Source organism: Python bivittatus, unplaced genomic scaffold (genome assembly GCF_059951505.1).
Source record: "Python bivittatus isolate LINGU-HERP-01145 unplaced genomic scaffold, Pbiv_v1 ctg000580_np1212, whole genome shotgun sequence".
NCBI classification, from domain to species: Eukaryota; Metazoa; Chordata; class Lepidosauria; order Squamata; family Pythonidae; genus Python; species Python bivittatus.
In genome coordinates, this window is record NW_028277087.1 from 15,504,097 (window position 1) to 15,528,860 (window position 24,764).

At 40.7% G+C, this 24,764-nt stretch overlaps 1 protein-coding gene across 6 annotated transcripts in view; it reads right to left on the reverse strand.

Annotated features, from left to right (window-relative positions):
• Nucleotides 1-5,378: 5,378 nt before the first annotated feature.
• Nucleotides 5,379-24,764, reverse strand: part of NIN (ninein) — a 121,025-nt gene continuing 101,639 nt past the window's right edge. For 3 of the 6 annotated variants that reach the window (XM_088149644.1, XM_088149645.1, XM_088149646.1), the window contains 5 exons: nucleotides 24,110-24,256; nucleotides 22,997-23,098; nucleotides 18,257-18,457; nucleotides 8,537-8,650; nucleotides 5,379-7,279 (listed from right to left, as the gene is read on the reverse strand). In XM_088149644.1, the coding sequence (XP_088005770.1) occupies nucleotides 7,079-7,279; nucleotides 8,537-8,650; nucleotides 18,257-18,457; nucleotides 22,997-23,098; nucleotides 24,110-24,256 (765 nt within the window). In that variant the 3' untranslated portion in view covers nucleotides 5,379-7,078. Of the gene's footprint in view, nucleotides 7,280-8,536; nucleotides 8,651-15,333; nucleotides 15,870-18,256; nucleotides 18,458-20,963; nucleotides 21,025-22,996; nucleotides 23,099-24,109; nucleotides 24,257-24,764 lie in introns of those variants that run through there. The other 3 variants (XM_088149647.1, XM_088149648.1, XM_088149649.1) reach the window with 3 other exon arrangements.

Consider the following 24,764-nt stretch of genomic DNA (forward strand, 5'->3'; position numbering starts at 1 on the left):
TTGCTTTGCTCTGCAACTGGGTATATAGATGAGACCATGCAAAAGACAGCAGTGATAACACCTGTGGCTGTGTATATTTGTTCATTACATAACAGGTTTTAGCAAGTGGTCAACACTTGCAGCATAGTCTGTATCCATATTACTCCGAAGACTTATTTATTTATTATTATTAAATTTGTATGCCGCCCATCTCCCCCAGACTTCTTTGCTGTCTGCACACAATACACTTAATCTGATTCTGAATTAATTCATTTTATGGGTTTGCACAATCCATTAAACTGTAAAATAACCAAATGGGTTGCCAAAGTTAAAATTTAGGCAGCATTTTGGATAAATGCTTGGGCTGATTAAACACATTGACTGTTCAAATAAAATGCAAAGTCAATTTGTGTAACCATGATTTACTGAATAAACCATAATTGCCTGGATTCATACAACATGCCAAACCATAAACAATGGATTACTAACCACACTACCTGGGTGGACACCACCTACAAAAGCTGCAAGCAAACCATATTATGACAATATGTTGTGTGAATTCAGTCATTATTTGCTCCAAGTGAGACATAACTTATACATGCCTATTTATGAGCAGGACTATTGAAAGTTCTGCATTTGCTCTACAACCTGGCTGTGTCTGCACCACATACCTCCCCATAATGAACTCAACCCAATTTGCTGGGTTCTCACACATGCTAAAATAAATGCATAGATTTGGGTTTGCATAACATGCTAGGCTAAGTGTCTAGTTTGTGATTTATTGGCTGTGTTCATACAACTCAGTTAAGCAGGTGTGGCATATGAGTTTTAATGCCCTGGCATGGCTGCTGTTCTGCTGGCATGAGCCAGCGTATGGAGTGAGTAAAAGGGAAGAAGTAGCTCAGTTTTGACCTTGAAGTGCAGCTGTGCTGTTGTGAGGGCTGATGAGCTGTTGTGGTGAGATTTTGAGGCAGGAGTCCCATTGGTCCAGCCTGGTATATAAATGTTGCAGACTAGAGCTCTGGCAGGGGCACCCCCCTTCTCAGTTGCTGGGGGACATGCTGCCGGCCTGAGTAAAAATTGGAGAAAGAGGAGGAGAGAAAAAGACTGTGCATGGAGCGGCTGGCGAGAAAAGTTGGAGAGAGAAGTTAAGTATGCAAAGCAATTGTCAGGGCCTGGTTGGGAAGGGAGAAGAAAGGTTCAGGAGTGGCTTCCCTGAAAGAAGGAAATGAAGACCCAGGGGGATGAGAGCTCCACCCAAGATGGGAAAGAGGGACTGGCTGGTGCAGGCGGCTTCATCCAAGACCCAAAAGGAAAAGAAGGGGATCGGCTGTCAGCAGCAAAGCCCTGGTCTCTGGGGAAGGACTGGGCAGAAGACCCTGAGAGAGGTTCTTCCCCCAACGGAGGAACCAGCATTTGGCTGAGCATTCCAGGAGAAGGTCAAGTTGTGCTGAGCACATGACAGTAAAGTTCCAGCCCCATTCCTTTCTTTTCATTCTCTCTCTTGTTAAGCCCAGTAATTGGGGAGGGAGTTGGAGTGAAAGAAGGAGAAAAACAGAGCTGCTAGCAGGAGAGCTAGAGGGAGAGACAGTCTCTGGGAGGAAGACTTAGGAGGAAACCTGACACCAGGTGAACACCAGGGCTGTGTTGTAAATACTTGTACATAGCTTCACTGTAAATAGTAAAAATGCATAAAAAGCTCCACTGTCTTGTTTTCTGTGTCAATTGCCACCCTTGCAAAAGCACGACACACCTCCAGTTCAAAAAGAACCCTATCGCACTGTGACAGCAGGTCAGTTACAACCTAGCAGCTGCATTCAAACACGCTAAACTTGTTTGGTTTTAGCTTGATTTGTTTTTGGACAGCTTACTGGGTTGTGTGAACCCAGACCATTTGGTTACTGTATATGCTCTAATGCAGTGTTTCCCAATCTCAGCAGCTTTAAGATGAGACTTCAACGCCCCAGAATTCCCCAGATAGCATGCCCAGAATTCTGGCATTGAAGTCCCCTCATCTTAAAGTTGCCAAGTTTGAAAAACACTGCTGTAATGTCTGTACTCCTTGCACCATTGATCCCACTTTGGAGCTGAGGTCAGAAAAAGGGCAAGAGCTGTATGGAGAGGGGAGTGTTTGCAGTCAGATACAGACACTGAGTAGTTAGGAGCTTGCTTCCGAGAGCAAAAACTCTCTTGCCTCTAATATGACTGCTGCTGCCAAGCATGAGAAAAAAAAACCACATGCAATATGTCTTCTGTCAGGGATGCACAACATTTTTCATGCTAAGCATTGCATTTGGCCTCTGAACAATGTGGTTTACTGAAGTGATGCTGGAGTGGTTCAAAACATGTCCCTGAAGAAGGCAATGGCAAGCTACTTCCATATTGTTGTCAAGAAAATGATGCAGATACATCCATGAAGTCACTAGGAGATGAGCTGAACACAAAGGAGACTGCTTTTCAGTGCCAGATTGCAGTAGTGCAGGATCCAGTCTCTGTGTATCTGTAGCAGATGTACCCAAGGAAGAGGCTTTAACCAAGGGGTCATGAAATACAAATTCTGTGAATTGATGGGCTCTTTGGGGGGCAGAAATAATGGGATTAGAATAAGGCTCCTGCTGCAAAACAGGAGATCAACAATATATATTTAAAAATATTTAATACTGTCCTTCCTCCAGCTGGTTTTAGGGTAGTGTCCAATAGGTACAAATAAAAAACATCCATATCAAATACAGATCTGATAAAATGGCAACATTCTTCTCAATCAATGAAACTCAGGCAGCTATAAAAATCCTATGATGCAGGTTGAGACATCATAGCAAGGTAAGCTGTCAGGCAAATAGAATGCCTTACCCCACTGCCCCAAAGAATGCAGCATTGGCATCAGTCATCTCTCTTGGAGGACGGAGATTTATCAAGTATAAAATGGAGAGGATGTGTGTGGGAATGAAAAAGGAAGTCAAACCCTATCCATGTATATTAATATGTTTGGGGGAAAGAATCGATTCTTAAAATGAGGAAGGCTTGAAGACCACCAGTGGAAAGTGGGAGGTTAAATTAGTTGAGAATCTTCTTTCCTTCCTTCAGATTTCTCACATTGGAGTCTACCTTCAATTTATCCTCACAACAATCACCTTGTGAGGTAGGTTAGCCTGAGATACTGGGTAAGTGCCCATGGATGGGAGTGATGGTGGGGGATTAGATCTCCATGCTCTCAATATAGCATTTTAACCAGTCTATCATAGTGGTTGTTGCTGCCTACCTGAAGGGACACCGGTAATTTGCATTGGAAACAGATAGGAAACAGAGGGGAGAGAATTAAAGAGAAGAATGGGGGAAAATACAACATTACCTATTCCCAAACAGGAGTGGTGGAATGAAACTGACTCCCTAGAGTTTACTGTGGATCAGGATGCTGACTTCTGCCCAGAATTACTGACCTACAGAACTGACAAACTCTGATGGTCAGTCATAGTCAGCCTTAGGCCTGCACAACATTTGGCCTGTGGGGCACATGCAGCCCACCAAGCAACTTTGTGTGGCCTATTGGCGTTCTTTGAAAAATAACCAGTTCACTGCTGCCAAGCGTTACCACTGCCAGGAAGCATTTGCTGCCATCACCTAGGTTTTTGCAGCTACTTTCAACCCAAAAGACACACTGGTGAGTGCCTCCAACGCCTCCAGGCCTCACAGACACTGCCAGCTCCATCACTGCTGCTGTGCTACTAGCTGCCAAACAGCTAATCACGTGCCAGCTATTCCTTTATGGCCCACAATTATTTTTAAGGTATCAGCATGGCCCTTTTGCCTCTGAGTTGTGCAGGCTTGCCTTAGATAAGAAGCTCTTGGCTGACACATTTCCATGAAAAAAAAACCTAAGTGAAAAAAAGAGCTCTATTTTAGTTGAGCCAAGTTTTGCTCAGCCCCATGCAAAACTGGGAGAAAATGGTTGTGTTTGCATTACAAATTTACCATGTTTATCACCCAATTTTCGGAGCACGCGCAACCATCTGGGAGCTATTGTTCGAAGTTTAGAGAAGTGGGAGACACCATCACTCAACCTGATGCCCTCAAGATACATTGGGACTGCAACTCCCAGCATTCCCAGACACCATGCTAAGAATCTAAAGAACTCTAAAAAATCTGGATTGCATGGAAACTTGCTCAAGGGCAGGAGTCGGACTCCTGAACCCCTACTGTATACCCATCTCTGATCACAATTTCTGAAAATTGCTAGCATGGTTTTCTATTATTTTGAGGTGGGAAAGAATATGAAGGTCTAGTCTAAGCCCTCAATGCCATACCCCCAGCAAGAACCTCTCCCAGGAAATTCTGGTCCCATCCACAAAAAGGTTTTCCACTCTAGCCAGCACTTAATAGAATAAGAACTTCAACCATTGGTTAGTTCTTCCCACAAGTGTTATGTAAAAAAAGCAATTGCATCACACTTTGATAGCAAAGCTTGGATGGAGATCCCTATCTTTTTCTGATGCTAATGACCATTGTTTGGTACACTAGAAGGAATTATAATTTGTTCAGGAGAATTCTGAATGGGCCCATTACAGAGGTGGAATCAGGTTGCCTTGCATGTAGAAGCAGCTACATACAAGATAAGGCAGAGTTAGCTAATTAAATGTTCTGCAGATATTTTGATCTATAACATGCCTTAGTCTTAACCTCACTAATTACATTCTTTGTCCAGGCCATTATACCCTATGGCTAAATGCATATGTTAGGGTTTAGTGAAGTTTCATAGTCTCTCAGCTATCCAAAAGAGGATTTGATGATGCCCTCCAAGTCATGCCAATAGTTCACTTACCTATCATTTTCAGTCCTTACTTGTAAAAACTAGTTTAAAGGAGTTTTTTTCCCCAATCCTAATTTTTTTTAGTAGGAAAGACAGGGACATAATCTTGGGTTTATGCATTCAAAGCTTATGCGCTAATACTGAAAGATGGGCCTTCTTTATCTTTTTTTTATTCTAAAGATATCAGTTTAGTTGGAGGTGTAACTATAGCAGGAAACTAGTTAATTTGCTCAATCTATTCTTCAGTATTTTGGGCATGTAACATTTTGAGCTTTGCTTTGGGATGCATCTCACCTCTGCCAAGCTGAATCTATCCCCAGCTTAGCTTTCAGATGCATTATGTAATCCATCTGAAGAAAAGCAGAACATTTTAAAACTGTATCTGTCTATGTGGTTACTAAGAGCCAACACACTTGGTGGCACATAATCAATCAATTGGTCGTGCAGCAAAAACAGATCACACATTCAGTGTAGATGTAGCATGGAGAAAGCAACTATTCTTTTTCCATTGCAGAGAGCCAATGATCAGGTTATTAAAAATCCATATGTATAAATAGAAACTCTGGCTACAATAAATCAAAGTAAATCCAGAATATCAAATGTAAAATTGATGTTTAAAATAAAGCCATGAAAGTTAAAACAGATCAGCCAAGTAATTTGGCAGTCTAAAATTCATTACTAGTCACTTCTAGTTTCAAACTAGAGCACTCTTTTTAAGAATGCAATCCACTTTCTTCAAAAGTATGTATGTGGAATTTGGATTCCTGAGAATGTTAGTAAAAATACAAATAAAAACCATCAGATCTCTCAGAATTAAAGCTCTGTACGTGAGGGACAGTTACTTCTCAGCCATGATATTTGTAAGCTGTAATAATCATATGAGGGTTTGTAGCTGTGAAATACTGACTATTGGAATTTAAGATTCTTGAGAGGAATGTTCTGCATGCAAAGAATGTGTTCTACCACCAACTAATAGCTTGTCCTCCAAATCAGGACGTTAACACAGCAGTGTGGATGCTGGCAGTAGAAACCACTGGTGTCAGATAGCATCAGAATCTTGGAACTGTGCAGTTCTTTGCTTTCTCATCGCTCTCCATGCCATACAACCTTATGTCACAACTTTTCCATATGCTTATCCTTTTTCGGTCTCACTGGCTTTAAGACAGTTATCTTGAGGGTGAGGCAATTTTGGGATGAAGAGATCTAGCTGTGGATTCCCTTAAGAGTCAGTCTGCTTCTTTATTTTACTAACCCTTTCCCTGATGCTCTTTTGAATTTTCCTCTCCATTTCTGACTTTCATCTACTTTCTTAACCTTTCTCCCCTCGTATTTGTCAGCTGGAAAGGCCAGAGAGTTCCTAGGTCTAACTATCCTAGAACCTGGCATAAAGATGATATTTGTGCTACCATTGTTCCTTTGAATGAATCTGGGAAAACTGGGAGGATGTGCACTTTTCTGAGTTTCCTCCAAAGTGTGTTCACAGTAGAACTGTCTCTGAAACTTCAGCAGAATGTGGAAGATTCAGAGAAGGGCTGTCAATCACACTCTGCCCTGGGCATTCAGGAGACTAGATAGAGGGCTCATGGAAAGTGAATCAGTAGTACAGTGGATGGATAACAAATGAAATCTCTGGTGCCACTGTGCCCCCATCATACCATTCCAAGCATTTATCCAATTTGCAATTTTCCACCATGCAAACCAAAGAATATAAAATAAGGCACTTCACTCGGGACTTATGCTTGGTGTGTTTCTATACACAAATTAACTTTGTGCATATGAGAGTAGTATTGATATTTCTTTTGAGCACAGAACAAATAGCCCCGAAGGCACAACTATCAAAATGCAGCATTAAAACAGATGAAATATTCACCTTTCAATAAAGTGCATTAGTTCTGCATAAATAGGCAGTTAGGTTAGGGGTCTTTCCCCACTCCTGAAGTGCTATCCACCCATTTTGGGGCCTGCAGAAAACTATACCAGCATGAAATTTGCTATCCCAGTTGCCCATCCTTATCCAACCTCTATTGCCTTTGTTTCAAGTCATTTTTGTCATCTGACTTTCCCCTAAAGGTAATACAGTAAAGTCTAGCAGATTGTATACGTGTTGAGCTGCACCTAATGTCAAAATAAGCAGGGAAATACTACTTTAACACTGGTACAGCTAAGCATGACTTAACGTTGTTTCACTCCTAGGCTGGGGATGAGATGGAGGCAATGCCTTGCAACACGGCAGGAAATAAATTGCCAAGGCATGTTTGCATCATACTTAAATGCAAATGGAGAAAGGCCCTAAGATCATAGCTGAGCTGCTGACCCTACGTTGGAGGTCAGATTCTTGACTATCCTGCCAAGATTGGCTATTTTTTCTTCTAGCAGGTAGTTCTTCTTCTCTTCCATCTTCTGCCTCCGTTCTGTCATCTCCAGAGCTTTTAGCAGCTGAGCATTCTCAACATAGAGATCCTTCACCATCTCATCAGCTTTTGTGTTCTTTACAAGCTGAAACACAGTAAGAAAAGGTGCATTTGTTCCACATGGTGGACAAAACAAAAAAACCAATTGTGTACTTTCCAGCTATGGTGGAATTCAATGTCACTTTTTAAACCAAGGCTGTCTCTGCAAAGGCTCTATAGTCATTTTTTGTACATTGTCTAAATACATTTAATAGGCAAATGGTAAATAATAATAATAATAATAATAATAATAATAATAATAATATCATCATCATCATCATCATCCCACCAAGAGATCTGGAAAAGCACTTGGACACAATAGGAATGGGTAGAATCTCAATTTACCAATTAAAAAAGTTGCATTAGTTGAAACAGTGCATACACGAGCCGCCCAGAGTCACCCTCTGGGGGAGATGGGTCACATATACATTTAATAAATAATAAATAATAATAATACATTACAGTGATATTTTTAACTAGCCTACATCCTTGGGAAGAATCAAATAGTCAAAAGAATCAAATCCAGTCAGAGCTATCTGGTGGATTGTGTGTAAATAAGAACAACAATGATGTTTTAGCTACTATTTTCTCCCTATAATGTCATTTCTAACGCAAGTGTTGATGCAAAAGTATGGCATCTACAATAAATTGCCAGCAAGTGATCATGCAGCACAATTAGAGTGAAATAACTTGGGACTCATCCACTATGAATCCTTGTTGTATCCACATAGGACTGGGATGAGACATTTTGCCATCAACTGCAAAAAGTCCCACTTTGCATTTACACATTATACTAAGCCATGGTTTGCATAACCCTAGTTTGTCATCTAAACCACCACTGGCTGTTTTTTTCAAATCATGCTAAGATAAGAATGCTTTCCTTTTTTGAGCCTGAGGAGCACATTTGATCTTTTGATTAGTGTGTGGTGACTGCACTCGAAAGAGCAGTGAATGAAGCCAGGACAAAATTATACTTGATTTCATTTGATTTAAATATTTTTTTTCTTTGTCTCATTCAAATTACTATCTAGTAATAACTTTTGGAAGCTCTGAGGAAGAGAAGGCACTCCTGAGGCTTTCAGAGTCTGTCTGGAACAATATACATCTCTGTGCTTGGCCATAAACTGATTTACAAACCATAGTGCTGGCTGTCTTCAAACAACACATTGTCAAACATTATGGCTTAGTGCGAACCCAGCCTTAGATTGTAATATTACCCAAACCTTGTGCAAGGAATCCTCAGGTATTACCTGTGGATCATGGCACATTGACCCTAGTGCTATGTACTACTTAGAATTGTCACCTGTTCTTTTAGCTGATTGACTTTATCTTGGAGAAGCTGTTTCACAAGCCTCAGTTGTTGCTCAACATCCATCATGCGTTTCTCCATAGTCTGTAGTAGCTGCTCACATCCACCCTGTAATGGAGTATATGTGCATGAAATGAAAATTAAAACACTGAAGATCTTGGTGATTGGCTGTTTTCTTGCAACATAAGCTTTACAGGGGAGAGAGAATTTTGAAGGCAAGAGGCTGAGAAATAGTTGGGTTATTTGTACAGATTAAAAAAAAATTCTGAAAGAAAAGCAAGCCACAACCACAAATTGCACACAAACACACCAACTTTTTGTGTATATGGGATTCTCCATTTCAAATTTGTTCAGTTGTTTATTAGATTTGTTTCAATCAAATAACTCTTGGCAGCTTACAAGATTATCGAATGCATTAAAATGTCCACAATATAATATTATTAATAGGAAAAAAACCCATAGAATATACATGTAACAAAATACATACAAAAATCTATCAAAAACAAATTTTTAAATAAAAATGAACAGATGGTAGCATTCACAACTGATACTGTTCTAAATAATTCAGTTTTGAGCAGTTTACAAAATTCAAATAAAATAGGATGATCATATCTCAAGGAGAAGAGCATTTCACAGGGTAGGAGCAGCAACAGAGAAGCAGGGCCTGTGAGCCTCCAGCCTTTTCACCTCATGAAAATGGAGGACAACTAGCAGATTCTCCTGGGAAATCTGCATTAGGCAGGTCAAGACTGATTGAAGATGAACTCGGAGGTACCTTGGAGCTAAACCATGTAGGGCTTTAAAGGTCAAAATCAGCATTTTGAATTGTACTCAGAGGCCACAGGAAGACAGCACAAGGCCCAGAACACAAGTGTAACATGCTCATGTTGGCATATACCAGCTGGGCTGATATATTCAAGACTAGCGGAAGCTTCCAGGTGACTTTCAAATGCAGACCCACTGAACATCAACTGCAGTCTTGGTAATTTTCCCCAGGAAAGGAATGTAAATACTTAGTAATATGGTAGTTATCAAATACATCCAGATCCGAGGAGAACTGTTTAAAGGAGTGAGCACATCACAGACTCTTTCAAGATGGACATGATCCATACACACAGGGAAATCGCACAAAACTGAGCAGAAGGAGGGTCTTTGATTGAACAAAATGTGTGAAACTTTTACAAATATGAAGTTTGAATCCTTTGTGCTACCAGTTTTCCAGGAAGTACCAAGCACACACTCTACTTTTCAGTGGATGATGGAATATTCTGAGAGATATGATGGGAATCTGATGCTGAAACTAAAGAAGCTTAAAAGCCCTACTGGATCAGACAAAAAGTCTACCTTTATTAGCATCTCATTTTCCCTTAGGAGTCAGCAAGAATGACCTTGAAGACAGCAACTATTCCTAATTGTCAATCTCGCTTCTAATTAGTATCCAGAGCTAAAGTCTCTAAGTCAAACTTGACTCTGGTGACTTCATGGGCATGTCCATATAGTTTTTTAATAGAAAAGAATATCTGTAGCTCAAGGTTGAGCTGTGGAGTCCTTGGTGCACTCTGAGCTTGATTGTTTCATTATCAAACTAGGTAACATCATCAGTGCCGGTGAGTGTGGAGTTTGCTCTCTGTTTATATACAGAAACTTGTTCGCCATTGTTGGTGGGGGTATGGTTTTCTCCTTGGTAGTTCCTTGATTAGTGTTAATCCAGTAGCCCAAGAAGAAAAAACAGGAGTCATCTACAACATACAGTGTAAGGACTGTAATAGCCACTATATAGAACAGACAGGCAGAAGACTAGCAGAGTGCATCCATGAACACCAACTAGTAGTCAGAAGACACAATGAAAACTCCTTAATCTCACAACACATGGATAGACTTAACCATATTTTCAACTGGGAAACTGTGAGCATCCTAGACCAAGCTAAATCCAAAAAATGCTAGGGAATTCCTGGAAGCTTGGCATTCAGACAAATCAGCCATCAATAGACACATAAAAATAAACCACATTTACACATCATTCAAAAGAGACTATAAATAAGCTAAGAAGGAAACAAAAGACCAGAACACATCCTCTCCAGCAGCCTACACCCAGATAAGCAGGGATTAACACCAGACAAATAATCAAGCAGAAAACAATACCCTAATCAAGGAACTACCAAGGAGAAAACCACACCCCCACCAACACTGGCAGGGCAAGTTTCTGTATATAAACAAGGAGCAAACTCCACACTAACTAGCACTGATGATGTTACCAAATCTGGTAATGAGACATTCTTGTCAACAATATGCAGGTGGTTTGCTGCCTTTTCCTGACTTCATAGTCTAATCTATAGCCCTGTATTTCCTGGTAGTCTCCCATCCAAGTAGTATCAAATCCACCCTTGCTTGGCTTTTGAAGAATAGTGAAAGTTAAGTAGGTGTTGCCAGAACTACACTGCTTCTACAGATGTAGGGTCCATGTTAATTTTCAGTTCATAGCAATTGAAACTCACAAGGCGATAAGGCAAGATGACAATGTTCACTCAACATGCTTAGCCAAGTCAGATCCAGACCTAATAAAAATATTTGCACAATATACTAGGTTTGGATAGGGTTAACTTTCAGGTTTTTTGTGATTTAGGTGGTTGTGCAAACCAAACCTGTTTTGGACAGGTTGAAGTATTTTGTGAAATCAGAGTACGGTTTTCAGTATTCACATTGAATGTGTTGTGAAAACACAGCCAAAGATCACCTTTATATGGACGCTGTACCTTTCAAAATCTTTGGCGGGGGGGGGGGTGGAGGAGTGGAAGCAGCTGTAGTGTTGTTTTTAGATGGGCTGAACAATTTCCATCTGTTTGTGACAGTAAATCCTTCAACTTTCTACTTAAAGCAACAGACTTGTTTCATTGATTTATGGAGAGTTGCGTTGACAGGAAGGGTCTCTGGTCTGTCACATGAAATTGAGCGCTTTTCTAATAGCAGCTCTTTTCCCAGTGAAAAGCTTTAACAGAATTGCAGAATTGGAAGGGGATTTATTTCAAGCAGCAATCTGGGGTCTTGGGCTGCATTCACACAATACATTAGAACCAAACTAACTAATCACATTTTAACGTAGTATGCTGTGTAAACCTAGCCACTGTAGTTAGTTTATAGGCTCAGTAGGCCAAAATTGGATTGAGTCTCAACTATGGTTTACTTAGCCATAAGTATATTATGTGAACATAGCTCCTCTCTCAGTAGTAGGTATACTCATGAGACAGCCCCCAGTCTGCCACTTCACAGATGGATTAGCACCCCTATGGGCCATTGCACCATTTCAGACACTGTTTTTTCATTAAAAGTGGATCATTTGATCAAAAAAATCTTCATGGAGCTTTCCCTGCCATTTGATTCATTTCAGCTGAATGAATTGTTGGCAGACTTCTCCATTTTTCATCAACCAAAACAGAAATAAAACAAAACATACATTCTGGTGATGAACTGGATCAGCAATTCTTTCCAGCATAAACTCCAGAAAACAAGCTGACCTAAAACTATTGATATTTTCTGTAGGAATTCTGAATATGAAGGGCAGCCCTGCTGGATTGTCCTGCATGGACAAAGATTGTCCTACATATCCATCCTACATGGGCAAGGCTCATGTAGTCAATTACAGTAGTCAACTAGATGCCCAGAAAGGGTCTCAAAGCAATAGCTCTCTGACTAGTTATTCCCCAGCAACTGGTATTCAGAGATGTGGTGCTTATGATTCTGAAGGTTTATATAGACTTATGCTGCATTAATTTTTCTAGTCCCCCTTTAAAGCTGTCCAAATTAGCGGCTCTTGGTAGTGATTAGTTCACACATTCCTCTAAGCTGTGCTTCGACTATACATATACCATGACTAAAGAACCACAATGGCTGGGTTCATATAAATGCTAACTTAAAAACAAGCATGCAAAGTTATGGCTTGTGTAAACCAGTCATTGTGTGGTAGGAAATGTTGTGGTTTAACTATGTCTGAAGAAAGATTACATATCTCCATCATTCTTCACTGGATGAGATCGGTAATATTTTATTATCTTAAGATAGGAAGAATTTTTCTCTAGCCCAGGTTGAGGAAGGCTATTGTAATATTTTTTAATAGTGCTCTATTAATAGTATTTTGATAATTTTGGTTAGTCTTTCTGCATCCTTTCCAGCATATGATATGTAGGTAGTCCTCAACTTATGACCACAATTGGGACTAGAACTTCCACCGTTGTTAGGCGAAACATCATGTGACCACACCGCTTAGCAATGACAGTTCCAGTAGTCCCAGTTGTGGTTGTTAGGCCAGGGCAGCGCTGTCATTAGTTAAGTATCTCATGCTTCCCCTGCCCTGCCGCGCTCACCATCACTTCAACTCCCCCTACCCACCTATCTCCTTGCCCTTTTAGCTGCCCTGAACACTGGCATTCTTCGGCGGTGGTGCTTTTAGCCACCATTAGGCCTGGGGCTTTTAGCAGTCTCAGCTGCTGCCACCCGCCCCAGGCCTCTACTTCAGTCCCAGCACAGTGGAACCACTGCTAAGGAGTGCCACCTCAAGCCCCGCACCATGGCCAGCCACCCCAGTGCAATAGCACAAAACCCCAGCCGCCATGGCACCCTGTGCTGCACAGGCCCTGCTGCGCCCAGCTGATCTTCAGTATTTTCCTCCTGCTGCTGATGAGGCATGCCTGGCCTGCCTTACGTGAGGCAGCTGCTGGCCATGTCGGCCCTTCTTCCTGAGGCCGTGTGTGTCATTCTCCAAATCACATGCCCTGTTCGTGCCCTGCTTCAGAAATTCTTTGGAAAAATTCTAAGGTCTTCCAAGGTAGTGTGGGAATGGGTGGCACAATTTGGAGAAGGGCATGAGCGGCCTCGGGAAGAAGGGCTGGCACAGCCAGCAGCTGCCTCGCACAAGGCAGGGCTCGTCAGCAGCGGGAGGAAAATAGTGAAGGTCAGCTGGGCGCAGCAGGGCCTGCGGAGCACAGGGTGGCTGGGGCTTTGTGCTCTGGTGCTGGAGTGGCTGGCCATGGCACAGGGCTTGAAGCAGCACTCAGCAGCGGTGCTGGTGGTGCTGGGACTGAAGTGGGGTGGTGGCGGCCAGCTGAGACTCCTGAAGGCCCCAGGCCTCTAATTCAGCCCCAGTGCTGCCACTGCCACTGATGAATGCTGCTGTGCAGGGTACCCAAAAGGGCAGAGATGGGGGGAAGATAGGTGGGTGGGGGGAGTTGAAGCATCCCTGTGTTTGTAAGTGCAGGTAGGCTGCCAAGTGCCTGAATTTTGATCACATGACCACGGGAGCACTGCAACAGCTGTAACTTCAGATGCCAATCATAAGTCCCTTTGTTCAGCACTGTTGTAACTTCAAACAGTCGCTGAACAAATAGTCATAAGTCGAGGACTACCTATACTTGGTGAGATGTGACAGCCATCCATTCACAATATTCCAAGTGAAATCATACCACAGATTTTGTAAAGACATTCTAAAAGTGTAGGGATGTCACAATACTGGAAGTTCTGTTTTCAAATGCTTTTCCAGTGTACCCTAAAATGGATTCACCCTTTGTAGTAGTCACTGAAAGAGTCAATGTTTTAATTCATCTATCCATCTTCATCCCCAAACCTCTTTTCCTTGATGACTGCAATTAATATAAATTCAAGTATATATGTATTATATGGATGGATGGATGGATGGATGGATGGATGGATGGATGGATGGATGGATAGAATGTTTTGCCCCAATTTTCTAAATTTTGCAATTAAATTTAAATGTTTATTCACTATGGAAAGATCCTTTTGAAGTTTTTGCTGTCAATTTTTGGTATGGTAAACGGAATAATTTGGTGTCAACAACAAACTTGGCTATAACAAACTGATAGCTGTCTTATATGAATATCTTATTATTGCCATATCTTGCTAAGATCCAATCTAATTCTGCCATGACCAAAGATGAATTATTACAGATCCTCATTTCATTCTTACTGTTGATATTGGATTAGAAATAATACTATCTGTCCCATCAGGTCTGGCAGGAAGGGCATGTTGCTGGTCACATCCACAAACGAAGGTCATCTGACAGGACCCAGGAAGAGAGCCTTTTCTGCTCTGGCGCCCACCTCTGGAACAGCATCATTCCCCCAAGGTCAGATTGGTCTGACCTTGCTGGCCTTCTGGAAGGGCCTGAAAACATGGCTTTGCCATCTGGCCTGGGGATCCAGTAACGTGGTTATGGAGCCTGGAAAATGGCTGTATTGCTAGGGAAATTGAGTGCGCTCTCCCAGAGATTATTTTTCTTAATGTTTTAGGTAGGTAGGTAGGTAGGTAGGTAGGTAGGTAGGTAGGTAGGTAGACAGGCAGGCAGACAGACAGACAGACAGACAGACAGATAGGAAGGCACTAGTATTGTTGATACTAACTGCAGCTGTCCAGGGTTTTGGAGTGGACTATTCTATTTCTACCTACAGGGGCTGGATAAAACCTGGGACTTTCTGCATATAAAGTATGTGCTTATTGCTGAACTATGGTTTTGCCTTAATTCAGTGTTTTCCAGACTTGGCAATTTCCTGATGTGTGGACTTCATCTCCCAGAATTTAGCAGAATGACTATTACTGAGAATTCTGGGAACTGAAATACACACATCTGGAAGTTGCCAAGGGAAGGAAACATTGCCTTAATTGAACTTCATGGCAGAATGATTCAGCCTAATAAAAACTCCAGCTTCAACAAGGAATACATAAAAAAAACCCCTATTCATTAGTAAGACAAAAAGACAAACACATATTTAAAAATGTGTATTTTATTTATCCGGTTACAAGCCCCAAAAGCTTTGCTCTTTCCCTGTTTAAAAAGTATTTATACATCTTGTACAAAATTTTGTATAAATAACCCAAATTTTCTTCTCCAAATCCAATATATAAAAAAATTTAGTAACATTTTGTTTAAAAAATAATTACAGTATACAATTCATGGGGAAAATAGGTTTTTCTCTTTCCAAACTCCCCTGGATAAGCCATTTTTAAATAACATAAATAATGAAGTTGACTTATAAAAAATTAAAAACATTTAAAATAAAAAAAATGTGATTCTTTCTCTCCCCATTCCCCCTAACAAAAATAGATTCTGACACAAATAAATAAAGGAAGGGAAAAAAATACTGGACAGATTTTTAAAAATGATTTAAATTAAATCACGAATGCAATTTGATCCCTGGGTTTCTCAGCTTATGCCAGTTAGTGTGAGTAAGGAATGCGGTGCGTTAGAAGCCGAGGGGTGTCAGAGATGACCAATCCGCCTGTACGTATCTGCATGCAATGATCGTTGCTCCGGAAGCAAAGCCTAGGGAAAGAAGGCAAGGAGGACACACTTCACCCACAGGTCTTTGAAAACAGCACATCACGCTTAAGCAGCACAAACACCCAGTGCCATTTAAGCCATCACATCAAGACAGACAGACACAATAGCTGTATTGGGCTGCGAGATTAACACTGAGGGACAGGAGGAAGATCCACAACCAAGGCAACAATCAGATAAAAGAAATCTGAGTCTAAAGCAGAAATGTAGTTTGAGGAAACATCTCAGACTTGACCCTCCCTAGTTCCCTTGTGGATAAGATGGATGTCAGCCCTTCGAGGTAGACCAGACTAGGAAACCAAAGTTATGAATTCTACTACTTTTATTGCAGGGTTGAAGCAGCAGAATCTTGCAAGTCTGAAAGCACCTCTCCCCTCCCCTCCCCTTTATCCACAAGAGAACTAGGGAGGGTCAAGACTGAGATGTTTTCTTACATTTCTGCTTTGGACTCAGATTTCTTTTATCTGACCATCATCTTGGTTGCGGCTGTTCCTCTTGTTCCTCAAGGTTATTCTCACAGCTCATTACAATAGCAAGGAAATCACACACACAAATAGGTCATGCATTGCAGACAAGTTTACTTTAAAGATTAATAGATCTTTAGAAAGAGCAAGCACCACACAGCCAATTACTCTCATGTTCAGATTCTAAGCCTCAGGCTAATGTATTTGCATGATCACCACATCCCTTATTTTAGGACAGCTGTCATTTATTGTTACATCCAACTGATCACTCTGTAATTTACACATGTTGTAGTTTGCCCACACTGCAGAACTAGAAACCCATTCAAATCTGGCTTTTCAATCATGGTTTGGATGGAAAATGCAAACCTAAGTATGCTAGTTCAGATGTAACAGTAAATTACAGTTTGCTCAAAGGAGGGAATCAGGCAGAGAAAGGAAGGAAGAGGAGGAAGATGCAGCATAAATCTCAGATGAAAATCAAGTAATGATTTAACATTTTGAATCAATCCACTTTATGAAGGGTATTCAAGTTGTAGACAATAATTGCATTCAATGTGTCAGTGTCAATTATAAGTTAACTGAATATCATAGCTTCCAGCATTCCATAAGTAGAAGCCAGAATAGGGTTGTGTATTGACAATTCTCATAAACCAGAATTATTGCTGGATCCTCTGTTTCTATTATTACATTTTACCTATGATTACTTAATTTAAAGCCATAGTAGTGATATATCAGAGTGCTAGCATGTTTACAACTGAATGGTATAGTAGGCAGGATGCAAGGAGGTCCAGTCCATTTTCTAGAATTGGAGATACGGGAGAAACCTGTGGCTATCTAAATGTTACTAGAGAATAATTCTCATGTATCTTGACTAACAGCCAGGCTAGCTGGGGTCAGATAGGAATTGGACTCCAGTAATGTCTGAATGGCTACAGATTGTCCTATTCTTTCATTAGAAAAGGCGGATTCCATTTTGGTGCAGAGACATTCTGCAAAATGAAAAATTCTCTTATGTAGGATGTCCTCATTCTGAATGATTGCCATATTCAACTGAGACATATCAGCTGCTTAGATTGCTACTGAATTCCACTGTGCAGATAATCTAGTTCTTCCAATTCTATGTTAAAACTGCTATGATACTATATTTACTTCCAGGCACTGCAAACTGGAGTGAGTTCAGAAGGGTACTACTAAGATGATCAGTCCTGTGGAGATTGATGAAAAGAACTGGGTATGTTTAGCTTGCAAAAGACTAGTCTAGAGGGAGATATGTTAGGAGTCTTCAGATATTCATAGGATTGTCATATAAAGAAAGGAGTGGACATGATCTCTGTCACTTAGATGGCAGGACAAGAACCAATGAGATGAAACTACAGAGATGTAGATTCAAGTTCGATATCGGGAGAATTTTTTTGAAGGTATGAGCTGTCAACCAGTGGAATAGGATGCCTCATAAGGGGCATGTTTCCCTTCCCCAGAGGTCTCCAGAGGTTAGATAGCCATTTGTCCAAAGCCATTTACCAGATCCTGCACTTAGCAGGGAAGTTAGATTAGATGTTTTCTGATGTCCTTCAGCTCTATAATTCAAGAAGTTCATGGACATAAACCAATGACCACAGTCAGCGGATGGGACATTTTATTTATTTATTTATTTATTTATTTATTTATTTATTTATTTATTTATTTATTTTTAAATTTATATGCCGCCCATCGCCCCCAGAGAGTGACTGATTAGGAAGAAGATAGCATGCTTTGGTGCAATATATGGAAGGATGGTATCTATTAAGTACTAGGGGAGGACTAGAAATTTGAAACTGGCATAAACAGAGAAAGGATCACAGTGAAGAAAAAGTGAAGTGGTAGATGACCAATCTATATTCAGCGAAGAAGAAACTGACATTAGTGTACCTGGGGCATGTTTGTTTCCAAGGGCCGGTTCTCAAGCTCCTCCTGCAGGCGTTGACACCTCCTCTCGGCCTGTAGGAACTGGTGCTGGAGCTGCTGGTACTGTTCGGATGGGACAACAGGGCATCCTTGCTGCTGGATCTCCTGCAGTTCGCGAGGATGCTGGGGCGGGCTAAGCATCATGCTGGAGTTTGAGTGAAGCAGCTGTACCAGAGAAGATGGGTAGGAAAATATAAAACTGCTGCCTTGCTGGTCTAGACCAAGAACACCCTCTCAACATCTGAGCATCAGAATCAGTCAGGAAGAATGCAAAGGTGGACTCCAAATAACTGTCTCTAATGTTCCCTCTAAGTTGTATGTGCACACTCACACACAAAATTTAGTCTACTGCACACTGTCAAAGCCCATGCACTAACAAAATGGGTGTTTTATTCCTGTCAAAGGCCAAATTCTCTTTGTTTCAATCTTCTGTAGGCTTCATGAAGCCAAAATTGTGCAGAGTGACTCCACCAATGGGTTTTCTAATGCTATTCTGCCAAATGAAGGACTGCTGTGTAAATTCATGCTTTATAGAGTTGTGCCATGCTTTGGAGCTGATGCTGAAAGGGGACTTTGGAGTGGTATGGATGCATATTTGGTGCCTCCTTAATTCCAATACATCCTTTCCTGGGTTCACCTAGCTAGCTCAGGAAAAGATGTTGCTTCCTTAAGAAGTTCCTTGAAAAGTCCACAATGCTGGGAAAGGTGAAAGGAAAGAGAAGAGGAGCAGTGATGGACAGCAGCAATGGGTACATTGCTGGGAGACCTGAAGGGCCAGGTAGGGACAGATCATTCTGAAGAAGGCCCATCTATGTGGTTGCTCAGACTCAACACTGACTTGATGGCAGAGAATCAATTAATCTTTAAGGAGGCACCAATAGAGCTGGTGTGTGCACACATGCCCCCTGCAAAGCACATTTTTGGCTTTGGATCTGAAGCACCATATATTCCTAAAGCTTTATTTTAATATTAACAATTTGTAACTATTTTTATCGTTTCTTCTAATTTACTGAGCCTCTCTGAGAAAGTAAATTTATGGTGAAGATATACATGGTAAATTGATAAGGAGATAAAAGCGCCTTTCCAGTTCTGTGTTCTGACTCCCCAAGTCAGACATCACCAAGATAGCTAGAAGCAGTTGACTCTAGTTTAAAAATAATTAACTGCCAAATGTTATTAAGCATGTATCCTCCCAGATTAATTGCAATTGTATATACTTTTACCTTGGAATAAATAGCATTAAACTCAACAGGCCTTCTGAACAGAAAACTCTAGAATTGCATTGATAATTACAGTTCTAGCTGGAGACTTTTCTCATTATAAAACCAACCATACATTTTGCTAACTACAAACACACTTTACAAACCTTTTATTCTGTGAGCTCTACAGGGAGCTGCAGCTGTAAGGCAATACAGTAATATAATAAAAATAGCTTTTAAAATGGTAATGAATTATTAGAATTTTGAACAATGCGAGAAAGCTTTTGATAGATGTTATTTATTTGCTAGAATATTTGACTAGCTTTTGTCCTGAAACACCAGAACCAGCTTATGGTACAGTTTTATACAATGTTGTATAACTAATCCGATGCTCTGTAGTTCAGCTGCAACTCCCAGAATTCCCAGACAAAATGTTCTTTAGGTGTTGTAGCCCAACACATTTGGAAATCACCAGGTTGGGAGAGGTTGCATTAAGATGATTACAGCAAAATAACACAAATCAATATTTGTTGAAATTCAGATATGAAGCATCAGGTAAGATATTTATACTGTGTCTAATCATGGAGGTTCCACTGATGACTCCTTTGTGAAAAGTCACCAGTAATTACTTCTTACCTGAATTATATCAACAATCTTTTATATGTCTTTTTGGTAGTGGTAGGATGGAGGACTGATGATGTGGAAAGGGCATGTGCAACCATTCTCTCACATGCACATCCAGTTCATGTGCTCTGAACTTTGTGGAAAACCATATAAGCTATCAGCCACCACAATCATCATCAGCACCATGTTCATGAGAAATGTAGCTGGAGCTCAAAATGTAGTACAACTTGGAAAAGCATTTGGTAATCACAATTAGCTTACAAAGAACATACCCTCTGAGTATGCCAATTGGCTGTACAAAGTAAAGAAACAGGGGGGATTACATAATTCAAAGATCTCCAAAGAGCAGTAAACCTGGCCATGCAAATTTCAGTCTGACCATTCCACTAAAGGCATGCAGTAGGAAAACCATGGAAGGAAAACCAACTCCAGTTATCACACGAAAATGAATAACCCATCCAACAATTAACAGAAAATAGAAAAAAAAAGAAAATGGAATCTCAGAGCCACTTTTCATTTTTTTCTGAAGTTTGGTTTTGCCTTAAGCATTCTGTCTCATATTCTTGGAAAGCTCAGACTTTAAAGATAAGCCTTTTCTCTCTCTTCCTGAAACTAGAGAAATTATTTGCTGCAGAAGCTCCCTTTTTGCCTATTATCCCTGTGATGCTTGAGCAAGACCATTGACAGGTCCATTAAAATGAAGAGTAGCTCCTTCAGATGAGACAGGTTATTGCCTTAATGTTCAGGACTAAGTCTGTAACAAAGAAAAGATGAGATGGCAGATACTAAGTAATGTCATGTCTTTTCTTTCCATGCAGTGGGATTACAGAAAAAAGAACTGGTTCTACCTTCACATGTTAAGTCAGGCAGAGCACTGCATTCATCTCTGCTAGTTCCAGCCACCAAGGTCTAGGCACCAGTTAGCCAGAAAGGAAGAAGAAAAAACACAAGATGGAGAGGCCATTATGGGAATCAAAGGGCCAAAAAGGCCAAGAGAAACTTGCACAGAAAAAGAGTAACAAAGTACAAAAAGACAAGGACTCTTTCAGAGAAACAGAGCTGCTGGTGGGATGTGTACATGGAGTCTCTCTTTCATGTCTATTCCCTTCAAGAGAATATAGGCTGGGCCAGGTGTGTCCTGCACATTTAGTATGCACAGAACTCAACTTCTTAAGAGATCTGGTTTGAATTGAAAGCAAGTACAGGTTTCAAGCAAACAGGCTGATATTTGAAAGTGTGAGGTCATGTCCAACTGAATGTCAGAAGCAAGCATATATGTTGGGGGGGTGGGAGCTGAATCAACATTTCTGATCACTCTTTTAGTGGTCTGAGAAGCGGTGGAATGGATTGACTTCCAAACCTTGGATAACTGTTGGCCTCACTCACAGCAACTTGTAGAACCAGAATAACTTAGGCAACATGTTTCTTTTCTCAGTTCATTCGGATCACAAAATGTGCCATTGTTGGAGAGAAAATTTTGATTTAATTTAATAATTGGTTGAATGCAAAAGTGCTTGAATTTTTGTACCATCAAAATTCAGCAGTAAAATGTCTGTTCCCAGGGGGACAATTTAGCTCTTTTTTTAAAATTAAAACTGACAATGAAAACAGTTGAGCTCAGACTCTATTAAGCTTAATGAAACTATTTTACGTTGAACCTGCCTTTCCAAACTCCATATCCCCATCCCCCAATGGCCCCCTTTTTCCACAAAAGCATTGCTGATTTATTGCGTTTATATCCTCTCCAAGCTCAAGGTGACTTACTTTGAGATCTGTAATTTTATTCCTTCAATCACTCTGAGGTAGAGAGACTTAGAGAGTATCACTGACTCAAAAGTCACTGAGTGAAATCTACAGTCCAACAGGAACTGAAATCTGGTTCTGCCTTAAAGTGCCTCGACCAGCACTTTAACCATTACACCACCTGGTCTTAGATGCTTACTGCTTTAATGCAAAATTCTGGAAATGCTATAACAAGGATTGCTTATGATCTTTTTAGGGGAAGGGGCTGTGACCCTATGTTTTACCCACAGAGGATCCCAGAGTTAGTTACAGAAATTTCAGATAACAGAGCAGGGAGGGAGCGAAGGAGCTCTCTATGTAAGACCTGGAGAGCTGCTGTCAGTCAAACCAGTGAATTGTGGGCTAGAGCAAAAGTAGATAAATGCGAAAAGCTTTGATGGTGGGCCCCACAGCCTTTCTAAAAGTAGTCATCAAAGTGTAGTTTTTAAAATGACAGGAAATGGAAATCAGTCCACATTTGGAGTAATCTTGTTTGCAGTATTTACTTAATATACTTTTAACTAACTTAAATGAAAATTAAACTATATTAAATCTAATTTAGTTTTGGTCCTGGCCTCATGTATTTTGGGAAAATGCCAGTCCAGAACACACCATTCAGTGTCACCCTCAACCTGAAAATATTTGCATATCTCAGGACTAAAGAAAGCAACCATCTGCTATGCTCACATCTCATGCCTAAATCAAGATAAGTTCAGATAATTCTTCTGCCACCTTGAAAATCTCTCTTGGACTTGCCCATTCTTCACTGCTCAGGCATGGACATTTCTTTTACTAGTCATGGCAAAGGGTTAATCAATAGAACCTTCCCACCCTTGTCAAATGAAACTGGCTGGATATAAGTTGGAGTGTAACACATCTGGAGAGCATCAGATTGGGGAGGGCTGGCCCAGATGGGCAACTCCTCTGGCCTTGGCTATTCTACTGTGGAATGGCTTCATCTCATACTAATTTCTTGCACATCTCAGAAGGACGTTATATCTGATCTTGGAACAAACTCTTGGCATCAGTCCTTAATTGTTAAAAATAAAGTATTCTACTCTTGCAGTTTGGGGGAAAAAAAGCATCTGATGAAACAGACCTCCATCACCTGCTCATCCAATGTGACCTGTTTTTTCCAGAGGCCTTCATTTTCCATTTTGATGGTTTCCAACTCCTGCCCCAGAGAATTCATCTGGCTGATCTGCCAAGGATTTTAGTATCATTTTAGGAAAAAAAAAAAGTTTGTGGCATGATTCATTTAGTTTCAACTCTGCCAAGCAAAGGTAACAAAAAATACCTGAGGGTATAGGCTAGCCCAGTGTTTCTCAACCTTGGCAACTGGAAGAGGTGTGGACTTCAACTGGCTGGGGAATTCTGGGAGTTGAAGTCCACACTTCTTCCAGTTGCCAAGGTTGAGAAACACTGGGCTAGCCTGTAACCAAATAATTCTCTTCTAATAATCAGTGTAGTCCAACAGAGAGGTTATCAGAGCAAATTGTCCAGAACTTCATTATAATCCTTAGAGTTGCAAGGATTTTATGGGGATGGGAATGAAGTATTGTATATGAAGCTTCCATTCTTCCAACAGGAGATCATTGACAGACACAGGAATTGAGAATATAAGATCCCCAGTTGAAACAGGTCAAGAGCCTGTGTATAGTCTAGATTTTAAAATCTCTCATATGTTGCTTTGGTGAAAAAACAACAACACAGAACTGTATATTAACTTCCATAACCTAAATTATAATAATTAACCGTATTACCAACATTCTCTGATCTCCAGGAAATGAACAAGAAGGACATGGCAACAGTATCCTTCTCTCGCTTCCGTCCTTCCTATAGCAACCAGTATGTATTGCTTTTGAACGTAAAGATACCTTCTGTCATGGTTAGTATCAGTTGCTTGATTTAGTCTCGATGCGTTTGTCTGCAGAGTGGCAGATAGCCATTTGGTCACTTATGGCAAGCAGAGATTGCAGCTAGTTGACCAGCCACAAAAACTGTTAGTAGGACTAGTTGCTTGTGTTTTAGGAATGCTATCCATATGTCCCAAAGAAGTGCATTACAGTATAAGAATAAATGGAACGGACAAAAAAACTGTTAATAATTTGACAGATTTTGAAAGACTGAATAAAACTAAGTGAGGAATTCAAAGCCTAAAATAATTGAACCAAATGAAAGTGCATTTTCTAGTCCACAAAAACCCACTGACCTTCTTGCTGGCCAAAGCGAGCTCCTTCTGCAGCCGCTCACATTCCTTCACATTCAGCTTCTCTTGCTCAATGACTTTCACAATCCCTAACTGGCTTTGGTGTTTTTGTTGCTTCATGGTCAGAACAGTTGATTCCAGCTGCCATATCTGGTGAGAGCAATAGCCAAATAAGATTTTATTTACCAGTGTTAGGCAAACTGCAAAGCATCAGACATGCATTTAAGTCTGGCTGGTTATGTTCTTATCTAGTCTGTTCAAATTCAGCATTCAAAGCATCAGACATGCATTTAAGTCTGGTTGGTTATGTTCTTATCTAGTCTGTTCAAATTCAGCATTCTTTCTCTCTTCCGCTCTCTCTCACGCAAACACACAGAACAGGGGTAAGCATGAGGTAGACAGGGACCTATTAGCAAATCTGAATGATTTGCTGTACAATAGATCAGAAAAGATTCCCAAATTAAAATTGCTATAAATTTAAGCAAGTGTCTGTGATGTGGTGCCTCCCTTTTCTCCCTCCAATTTTGCCTTTTCTGATAGGGAGGGGGAAGCCCTCCAAATTGCAGGGTCAACCATGGCCAACAGCAACAGCAATTGTGATTTCACTTTCTTCACTGCAGACTTGCTGAGCCTTGCAGCAAAGGAGTTAAATTTACCA